The sequence below is a fragment of the Nansenia antarctica genome (genome assembly GCF_963989245.1).
Source record: "Nansenia antarctica genome assembly, chromosome: 7".
NCBI lineage: Eukaryota > Metazoa > Chordata > Actinopteri > Argentiniformes > Microstomatidae > Nansenia > Nansenia antarctica.
This window is the reverse complement of record NC_137677.1, coordinates 2,747,044-2,758,581: the sequence shown is the minus strand read 5'-3', so window position 1 is coordinate 2,758,581 and position 11,538 is coordinate 2,747,044. Positions and strand designations below refer to the sequence as shown.

Below are 11,538 nucleotides of genomic sequence, written 5' to 3'. Positions count from 1 at the left end.
ATGGCAGGGGACAGCGAGACGCGGCTGGACAATCAAGCCCAACACGAGACTGTGAACCGGCCTCAGCCTTTCCTCATCGGGGTTGCCGGAGGGACTGCCAGCGGCAAGGTATAAGGCATTTTAAACATTTTAATGTGAATTAAGTCAAAGAAAATGTCCTGGGCTGGCTTTGATACACACGTACACAGTCAAGCGACATAACAGTGAATTGTCAACGTGGTTGAAATTGAAAGATGACGCTCATCTGGGAATCCGCGTGGATTAATCATTATGTCACCCCAATAATGAGTCAAATATATTGTTTGTATGAAAACCAAAAACAGACACTATAGGTTAGCCCTGTGTATTGAATGACTGTTCACATCCATACCCCCACCAAGATTGTCATAATCGTAATGTATTTTTTAGCATTGACTCCTTGTTTAGAGGCCGCTCATAAGCCCTAGAAGATTAATTTAGCTTTTTACAACTTATTTTGTTTTGTTTTGTGATCAACCTTTCTGAGAATAACATCAGTCTACTCGATTCTAAAAGACATGTAAGAAACAGAATGTTGTATGTTTGCCAAACCGACACATAGAAAAGCAAATAGGCCCTATATCTAGATTTGCTTGGCCCAACAAAAGAAACGCGCTTTTAGATGTACTGCCTTTTAACACCCATCATTGTCTTATTATCTGAGGCTATTTAACAGATTTATATTCCGGCCCTTTGTTCGGGTTCAGCAGTTTAGAAGCGTCGGGAGAAGCTCTCTGCTGGGCTTCAAATGTCATTATTATTCAAAACGAGTCACTCTTGTTTGGAAAACAATAGCATAGTATTAGTAAACAAAACAATCCAAGTCGCGACATTCGTCTTTTATTCTACAAATTGAGACCCGTTTCATAAACCGTGGAGGTGGTGGTGGGGGGTCGTGGCTGTAGAAATGTCTTGGCTGTCATGTCTCTGAGTCTACATTGGAATAATATTGATAGTTCCTGAGTGCTGTGAATATGAATATGAATATGTTAGGATATGTATAGCATATCATAGAGTACAGCACAGTGTTTTATTTGTATATAGTATAGTGGATAGTGTATATAGCCTTTATTGATGTAAACCAGCTCTTTTCCCTTCTTGTTTTTAGTATTTTTTTCCTAGCACCAGTGGAGCCCCCCCTCCCAAATTTCGTTGTATGGTACCTGTACTGTATCAATGACAATAAAGACCATTCATTCATTCATTCATAGGCCCATTGAATTCAGTCCATTGTTGTGGACTTGCAAACGCATCAACCGGCCCCAGCTGATTTGCCGTGTACCTAACCTGGCAAAGCGTTAGGTTATCTATCCGCCATAATACAATACAGAGGAATGGGGTCAGCAGCCCAGGCTGGGGGGATATGTTACTACTTACCTCCCAAAGCCGGGAGGCGTGGAGTCTGGACGTCATGTAATAAGCCATCCCACTTGCCGCTATATTTGGGCACAGTTCCGGTTCATTTTGGGATATGCTTTTAAACAATGACGTGATCACATAACATAACCAACTGGTTTATGATATGCAATTGTTTTTAATACATACAGTATAGGTTTTTAAATAGGCCTATACTGTTTGTGATGCTAGTGTTAATCAGACAGACACAGGGCCTAGGCGTACTTTATTTACGGCTCTATCCATTCTATAGTCGCATACATCATTCATTTGGTGTCTGTTTAAACTTGCAAAGCGACAGCATGGTCTTTCAAGTTATATTTGACGAGCCTGTTATGTCATATCTTCACAAAATAGCCTACGTTTGTATTGTAGGCTACAGTGTTATATGGTCATGACTCATGTTACTACCCGTTTGCACAATGACAGTTGGTATCAGAATGAATGAATGAATGAATGGACTGATTTATATAGCGCCTTATTCCAAAGCGCTTTACAACGGCCTCTCATTCACCCACACATTCACACACCAATGGCGGCCAAGCTACCATGCAAGGCGCTGGCCGGCCCGCTCATTGGGAAAAATGTGGGGCTCAGTGTCTTGCCCAAGGACACCTCGACATGTGTCCCCCCAGCCGGGGTTCGAACCGCCGATCTGCTGACCTTGTGATCATTAGACACCCGCTCTACCTCCTGTACCACAGCCGCCACTATGACAATAGCCTTATTAATAATATGTGTAGGTAATTGGACTTGTATTTTACTTTATTTACAGTATGTAGGCAAATTGTGATCATGTGACAAACTATGTCGTGAGCTTAGAATGATAAGGTTCTATCTCCGTTTAGAATGATAAGGTTCTATCTCTGTTTAGAATGATAAGGTTCAATCTCCGTTTAGAATGATAAGGTTCTATCTCCGTTTAGAATGATAAGGTTCTATCTCCGTTTAGAATGATAAGGTTCTGTCTCCGTTTAGAATGATAAGGTTCTATCTCCGTTTAGAATGATAAGGTTCTATCTCCGTTTAGGATTAGTTCAGAGATATTGAGCGTCAACGTTTTTACATTCCATTATGTTTTGTGAGATGGAACCTTTGTATTTTATTCATTACAAACTAAAACATTTCAACATTTTAAAAATAACACCACACAGGCATTAATAAACACCTAATGGATCAGATTATGTAAAAAAAACTCAATTTTGACCAAAAATGGAGATAGAACCTTAGAATTCTAACGTCACGATTTCTTCCCCCCCCCCCCATCATCCACTCCACAGGATTGTCTGGTTCTGTTTGTGTATGTCACTTCCTGAGATGGTGCCAAGCCTGCCTGGGAAACCGCTTATTGCCTTGCACTGTTCCGTTATTGTGTCTTCTAGTCTCCGATAAGGTTTTGAATGAATGTCTTGAAGGACATAGTGAGGATCAACATTCCCATGGGAAGTCTGTGTGTGTCTTTTTCAACATAGACAATAATAACACAATAAATAGCTGCACAACAAAAGGGTACATAGATCAATACGAAATGAATACAACAATCATATCCACAGGCTAAAACCACAAAACAGCTCTTGAAATACTTCAAGTAATCTTGAAATCTTGAATGTGGAAGCAATGTTTATATGCTGCCCAGTTGCAGCTATACGTTGTCCTCATAGTGTGGAGCAGCAGTGTCTCTTTAGGCTGTAAGTTTGCTGCAACCTGCCGCGACTGGACATAATGAAGCTTCTCAATGGCTGTTAATGGAATCACAGGGGTAAACTGCAGTTTAGCTTTTAGTGACACAAAGGAATTTTGAACTGATGCAGGGCAGGGGAATGTTTAGTCAGCATTGGCCAGAGGCAGGCTTTTTGTGTCTGCCCATGCTTAATACTGATAGCCCTGCGTTAGTTCTGGACTGGGATGCACACGTCCACCAGCCACCCTAATAAAGGCTGAGGTAAATGGTAAATGGACTGCACTTATATAGCGCCTTTTTTGCTGCTCCAAAGCTGCTCCAAAGCGCTTTACAACGGCCTCTCATTCACCCGTTCACACACACATTCACACACCAATGGCGGCAAGCTGCCATGCAAGGCGCCGGAAAGCTCACTTGGAGCAATTTTGGGGTTCAGTGTCTTGCCCAAGGACACTTCAACATGTGGCCAGCCGGGGCTCGAACCGCTGATCTGCCATCCTTGTGATCATTAGACGGCGACGCTACCTCCTGAGACACAGCCGCCCCGTAGTCGGAAGGTGAAATGGTAAAGATGTTGAAAGCCTCCTTTTGCACCTGGAGCCCACCTCAACCCTGAGTACTGGCACTCATGAGAGAGTTCCGGAACCTCACATGCACCAAACTGGCCATCATCAACTGCCACGTTAAAGATCCAAACAACCTGTCAAGCAAGTCTGCAGATGGCTAGACTGTTAAGATTTGTCCTCTAGAGACTTGGTGGACACATGTAGAGAGAGTAGATGTCATGTTTCTGAAGCGTAAGATAACTAGACTGTTTAGACTTTGCTTAACATAAGAAGTGTAAGAAACTAGGACGATCATTTTTCACAAGAAAGGGAGTAAGACCACAACTCTCTCAGAGGGATCTCCGACATGTTTGCTTAGTAGATCCGCTAAGATTAATATTACACCATGAAATACTTCCTAAAGCAAATATGAGTCGTGGTCCACCAGACAGTGTTCTGTGTATTACGTTTCCTGGTTTCATGACACACTCCAAACGGAATAGAGAAACTGCCAGTAGAGCCACCTGTTTGTGTAGCGTTTGTTTGTGTAGTGTTTTTTCTGCCAAACGTTGATGGGGAAATGAAGAGTGTAGAGTTGCAGTTAGGACTGTGGAGTCTGTGAGTCTGTGTGTGTGTGTGTGTGTGTGTGTGTGTAGCGTCTCTAAGGCCCAAGCCTTGGAGGCTTGAACAAGCTTGTAGATTATTTCTTGAATGGATTTCAGTGTAACCACCACTGAGTAGCATTTCAGCTGGGGGTGGGGGGGGGGGACTTGAGCTTAGAAAGGAATGTTCAGTATGGATTAAAACACAGTGAAAGCTTAATACAGTGAGTCTCATCAAAGAAGTTATTGTGGCTGTGGCTGGCCGTCGTGAGATTTCCCCATCTGCTTGGACATCGTTTAGCTGTTCCTGCAGTCAGCTATTTCAGGACCCAATTGATTCTGCTCCTTGTTTTTATGCCATGTCTGAGCTATTTCAAGGGAGAACCATCTGAACTACTTTAGTTTGCGTCATGCATTATCCCTCTGCTGTTCTTCAACACCAGGTTCACATTTGCGATTACATGACTATGTTGCCATGTCATCTCTGGGTTTTGAACTCTATGAAGAGCAGAATCATGAAACACGGGACGTGGTGTTATACTGTCCGTTGTGCCAGTGGATGGTTCGCACATGAGGTTTGCCTTGATGTTGAGAGTGGCATGGGAGCTGTATCTCAGACATGGGGAGGATGTTACATTTCGGGACACATCATCAGTAATGTACCTTTGAATCATGGGGTGTTTCGGCCTTTCAACACTAGACACCCTCGTCTAAGGCGGCCAGCTACAGGGAGATCAAGCCTGAGCTTGTGTCCCATGCCCAATCATGAGAATTGCCTGGTTGTGGCGCCTGGTTATGGCGCCGCCCACGGGACTATGCAAGGCAGGGGCGTCGTCTTCCCCGAGTCAGGCCTAGAGCTGACCGCATACCTTGTGAGTAGGTTGATTATCATTGTAGTCGTGCCACTGGCGCCATGTGTAGGTGTAGTGTTTGAAGAATACCAACTTGCAAAGCTTTTGTCTGTCTACTGTCATGTGCCTCAGACTCTCCCCCCCCCCCCGAGGCAAGACTAGTATGGACAATGAATTATATTTATTATTTATTTGATCATTTCCATCTCTGTTTGCCTTGGAATTGGGTTGATTTTAGTGTACACAGCTGTATCCTCAGCAGGGTGGGACACTGGTGACTGAACAAGCATTGTGCTTTGGAAATGTGTGTATTGTATCACTGTTTGTGTGTGTTAGTGTGCCCCCATGTGTATTGTTATGTGTCTTGGCCAAATGCCCTTTCCAGTCACACTCCTTCGTGTAGCCAGGTGGAATCCATGAAGGGTGACCACATGACATCACACCACAAGAGTAGTTGGATGTTGTTTGTCAGGGACAAAAAATAATATTTTATATTGACAACAAATGGTTTCAATTGGCCCACTCTTATTTCTGACACATTCATAGCTCCAGATGATCATGTAGTAAAGGCAGCTTTATATGTTGAACAGGTATATTTTGAAGAGGGTTAGCTTATACAAGGTTCAAACCTGTTGGGAGTAAACAAACCCACTCATCTATGTGTTACTTACAACTCGTGAGCTTAGAATGATAAGGTTCTATCTCCGTTTAGAATGATAAGGTTCTATCTCCGTTTAGAATGATAAGGTTCTATCTCCGTTTAGAATGATAAGGTTCTATCTCCGTTTAGAATGATAAGGTTCTATCTCCGTTTAGAATGATAAGGTTCTATCTCCGTTTAGAATGATAAGGTTCTATCTCCGTTTAGAATGATAAGGTTCTATCTCCGTTTAGAATGATAAGGTTCTATCTCCGTTTAGAATGATAAGGTTCTATCTCCGTTTAGAATGATAAGGTTCTATCTCCGTTTAGAATGATAAGGTTCTATCTCCGTTTAGAATGATAAGGTTCTATCTCCGTTTAGGGCAGTTCAGAGATATTGAGCGTCAACGTTTTTACATTCCATTATGTTTCGTGAGATGGAACCTTTGTATTTTATTAATTACTAACTCAAAAATGTCAACATTTTTAAAATAACACCACACAGGCATTAATAAACACCTAATGGATCAGATCCACAAAAATGGAGATAGAACCTTGTAATTCTAACGTCACAAACTTACTTTGGATAACTGACACAGACAGACAGACAGACTCTTTAACAGCCTGTCCTCTCCTATTCCTCCCCTCTGGTCAGTCGTCTGTCTGCAGTATGATCATGGAGCTTCTTGGCCAGAACAAGATTGACCACCACCAGCGCCAGGTGGCCATTCTCAGCCAAGACAGCTTCTACAAGGTCCTCACCCCAGAACAGAAGGCCAAGTCTCTGAAGGGCCAGTTCAACTTCGACCACCCAGGTATGTACAGTAATCTTTACCCTATCCATCCCTGTTCCCTATATATTGTTGCTCTTGGTTATTTTTTTCTGAGTGGAGCAGTCCCACTCATATTTGTCATTTTATTGGATAGAGATAGTGAAGATAGACAGAAGAGGGGCCTGTATAGTAGTTGCTGAGTTGGATTTATGATGTTTGTTTACTTGGCGTGCTTGACACACACACACACACACACACACTGTCAGTCAAAATCATCATGAACCAAAATGTAAAACTAATGTCAGCAGGGCATGGCCCGGATTTGAACCGATGCCGTCATATGTGTGTGCACCGTAGACCGTGGTGCTAAACCGCTAGGCCACCTCAGGCCACGCTCTTGGGTTATTTACCTCAGAACACCTGACAGAAGATCCAGGGTTTTCCAGTCTTTCCAGTCTTTTCATCCCTGATGACTGGCTTCTCTCGAATGTCCAGGGTTCGACAGTAACGCCTTTTTTACTTGCCCGGAGCTAGTATAACATTTGCCGGGTTTGTTTGCGCGAGCCCGACGAAGCTGCTAGATCCTGGATCTGTTTACCTGTGTGCAGAAAGAACAACAGACGGCGCAGGTGCGAGACTAGACTAGATGATCGTGGAGTGAAGATATTATCAAAGCGTACGCGCCTGTCGATCACCTGTCCGCTTTGATAATATCTTCACCCCACGATCATCTAGTCTGGTCTCGCACCTGCGCCGTCTGTTGTTCTTCCTGCACACAGGTAAACATATCCAGGATCCAGCAGCGTCGTCGGGCTCGCGCAAACAAACCCAGCGAATGTTTTACCGGTACTTGCTCCGCGCAAGTAAAACAGCGTTACTGTCGAACCCTGCAATGTCTATCTGAGTTTCTCACTCTGGTTGAGTTTGGTGCAGTCTGAGTGATGACTGTGTCTTAGTCATTGCAGCTGCCTTGAATGTCTGTAATTCTGTCATCTGTTGTGGGGTTGGGTGCCCGCCCAGTTTTCTGGTGGCTATGGAAACTTGTCACCTCTAGCAGAGATTAGATCTAGAATGATCCATCGTAGCTGCAGGCTGTGTCTGAGCCATGGTTTTGGCTCTCTTTTTACCACTTAGCTTTCTCTCCCTTTTTAGATGCGTTTGATAACGAGCTCATCATCAAAACTCTATGGGACATCATGGGCGGCAAAACGGTGCAGATTCCAGTGTATGACTTTGTCACCCATTCCAGGTAAGTGGTCCGTGAATATCCAACAATGCACTGCTGTGTTGAGGGAACCATTGTATGAAATATAATCTCATTATCCTTCTAGACTTTCTAGTCTAGTGAGACTGTTAGGATGCTCCTCCTGTGGTTCATCTATTACTCTCATTATATACTCATTTTGAAATACAACTGTGAACATTTCAAACCTGCAAACTGCGACACTTTAAATGAATGTGCAACAATACTATGTGCAATATGACAACCCTTGTGTACATATAGGTTCAGATATAGGAAAAGTTAGGATATTTATAGCATAGCATAGAGTACAGCACAGTGTTTTATTGTATAGTATAGTAGTATAGTATAGTAGATAGTGTACATAGCCTTTATTTATGTAAACCAGCTCTTTTCCCTTCTTGTTTTTAGTCTTTTTTTCCAAGCACCAGGGGAGCCCCCCCTCCTAAATTTCGTTGTATGGTACCTGTACTGTATTAATGACAATAAAGACCATTCATTCATTCATTCATTCATTCATTCATTCCTGGTTGGTGTCTCAGGAAAGAGGAGACTGTGACGGTGTATCCTGCTGACGTGGTTCTGTTCGAAGGCATCCTCATGTTCTACTCCCAGGAGATCCGGGACGTCTTCCGGATGAAGCTGTTTGTGGACACAGACGCCGACACGAGGCTCTCGCGCAGAGGTGAAACGCGTAGGCTTGACACTAATCGTGAGCTTAGAATGATAAGGTTCTATCTCCGTTTAGAATGATAAGGTTCTATCTCCGTTTAGGGCAGTTCAGAGATATTGAGCGCCAAAGTTTTTACATTCCATTATGTTCTGTGAGATGGAACCTTTGTATTTTATTAATTACTAACTCAAAAATGTCAACATTTTAAAAATAACACCACACGGGCATTAATAAACACCTAATGGATCAGATTATGTAAAAAACTCAATTTTGACAAAAATGGAGATAGAACCTTATAATTCTAACGTGACGAGTTGTGTTGTGAACTGAAAAAGCAGAATCCTCTCACTACAGGCCCTGTATTCCTCAGGCTGTTTAAGTTAGACGTGTGACAGCTTACGTTGGATGTGTCCTGTGCTCCCCAGTGCTCCGAGACATCACTGAGAGGGGACGGGACCTGGAGCAAGTGCTAGCGCAGTACATCACCTTTGTGAAGCCTGCCTTTGAGGAGTTCTGTTTGCCTGTGAGTATACAGCTATGACTCCTCCTCCTCTTGCACCCTTGGGCAAGACACTGAACCCCAAAATTGCTCCCAGTGAGCGGGACAGTGCCTTGCATGGCAGCTTGCCGCCATTGGTGTGTGAATGGGTGAACGAGAGGCCGTTGTAAAGCGCTTTGGAGCAGCAAAAAGGCGCTATATAAGTGCAGTCCATTTACCATTTACCATTTACCCGTGGGTCAATTCATTTCTGTGATTGAATTCACATTGCTATTTTTTCTTCAACCCTACAGACAAAGAAGTATGCTGACGTGATCATTCCTCGAGGAGCTGATAATCTTGGTGAGTCATTGTTCATTCGTCAACATAAACTGACTGACTCATTCCTGGAATAAAGGTGACATGACAATGGGGACCATGACAATGGGGACCAAAAATGCAATCTCCCCCGTTGTGAGCAGATTTGAATAAAATAAAGAATACAGGTACATGTTGGTAGAGCTCACGCCCTTGCTGTGCACTGCTGTGCGTTGCATTTTTGGTCCCCATTGTCATGTCACCTTTATTGTCAGTGACATTGCAAATCGATCCTGTCTCTTACCCTGCATCGGTACACTTGCTGAGAGATATTGATGAGATATTGTGACCTCCACAGCACATTGATTTGACATGTGTGTTTGTTTTGATTTTGTGACGTATATGTATTATATATTGTGTTAAGAGGACTGGATGGGCTGAAACATCCCCCGGGCAAAGTAGCTTGTCTCTGGTTTGGAATAGAAAGGTCATTTGGTATATTTATCTTATCAACAAGGGTTTGAAGGCCCAGCACTATTGAAGTTATTTATTTATACAATTATATCTCCTTTCTATGAATTTGAGAGTGGTTCCTCTCTGCCACTATCCCACAGCGATTTGCTAAAAGTTGATGTGGGGTGGCCGAAATAGTAGATTAAATCAGTATTTTATTTAATGTTTCATGTTGGTCAACACATTTCTTGACTTATACAACTTTTGTATAAAATGGTAACAATATCACAGAATAAGTCTTGCTGTCATCAAACAAAAATAATACAGAGAAAAGGACAAAATATAAAATTAAAAGAAAAAGAAATAAAAAAGCATCCATATATCACCTCTTACATTCATCACTCATCCAATTTGTTAACTTAGTAACAGTCTTACTACCGACTAGCAATATCCCAAGTAGCCTCCCCATGTTGCTGTGTATTGTTCAGTTCTTGGACAAGACAGGATTGAAACTCACTTGATGTCCTCTCAACGCTTACTCTCCTCTTCTCATTCCAGTTGCCATAAACCTCATAGTTCAGCACATCCAGGACATTCTGACTGGTGGTTTGACCAAGCGGCTGAACGGCTGCCTAAACGGGAACAGCGCCCCCCGGAAACGGCAGTCGTCGGAGTCCATCAGTCGCCCCCACTGACCACATCGCTGCACCTCTTTCAACGCCAGGGACCAAGGGGGGATCCATTTAGTACGGGAGAGCTCACCTGTAAATACCGCCTGTCCGCCACACTGTACTCAATAACCAGAAGAGTCTCATTAGCGAGAGCTGCAAGGCCACCATTTGATATTGTCTTTCTTGACCGGAGGAGGCAATGTATTTGGAGGGAGAAAAATTATTAATTCCTCCTTGTTTAAGAATCGTTTCAGGTCAAAGGCAAAGCAATTGTTTTTCTGGATTCCTTTTTTTTCTTTTTGGGGGGTGGGGGCGGTGGCATCTCCCCCTTTATGAGCAGAGTTTAATAAAAAAAGGAATACAGGTACCAGGTACATTTTGGTAGAGCTCACGCCCTTGCTGCTGTGCACTGCTGTGCATTGCATTTTCGGTTGGCCATGGTTGCCTGTGTTGTTGCTGAATTGGATTTATGATGTTTGTTTACTTGGCGTGCTTGTCACACACGCACACACACACACACACACACACACACACACACACACACACACATATACTGTCAGTCAAAATCATCATGAACCAAAATGTAAAACTAAATGCATCTCAGTACTGTATAGTGAATAGCTGAGAGCACTGTGATGGTTGATATGACGGAGGGACGGCCTTTACTTCATTCCTTGACTCTCCACCCTATATCCCTCGCCGCTGTGCAGCCAATGCAGTGTAGCTGTTTTCAGAAGCTAATATTCAGGTGCCACTCTCAGAACTATGCTATGCTATGCAATGGCAAGGAGGAAGCCTGAAAAAAAAAAACAGAGAAATTGTGTGAAGTGTCAGTTAAAACTGTGAATTACTTCAAGCCCACTTTTTCCCATTTGAGCGAAGTGAAGGGAAATCTTAACAGGTCCCCCAAACAGTTTTGCTGCCTTTGTTAACCATGACTAATTCAATGGATCAATGCAAGTTTTTCTTTTTTCTTTTTTTTTATTATCCTTGAAGAAAAACCCTGCTTACGTGATTCCAGCAGTGTTGTTATAGTTGTACATAATGTATTGACGGTGTTGATGTCGCTCTTGTACACTCAGATAACTTTTCAGTTGGATTTCTCCAATCACAGTGTTTGCTTGTTACATACAATACATTCTGGAAATAATTTGGTGTCAACATGAATTTAAGATCCTAAACACTGAGACTGAGTCGA

The 11,538-nt window shown here is 42.9% G+C and overlaps 1 protein-coding gene across 1 annotated transcript; it reads left to right on the top strand.

Annotated features, from left to right (window-relative positions):
* On the top strand, nt 1-11,538 carry LOC308162137 (uridine-cytidine kinase 2-A-like; the record flags this gene model as incomplete). The annotated part of the gene is made up of 7 exons (XM_080536253.1): nt 1-108; nt 6,390-6,549; nt 7,660-7,756; nt 8,290-8,432; nt 8,846-8,943; nt 9,213-9,261; nt 10,228-11,538. The coding sequence occupies 7 exons, from the start codon at nt 1-3 to the stop codon at nt 10,362-10,364; spliced, it is 792 nt and encodes a 263-aa protein (XP_080392379.1). The 3' UTR covers nt 10,365-11,538.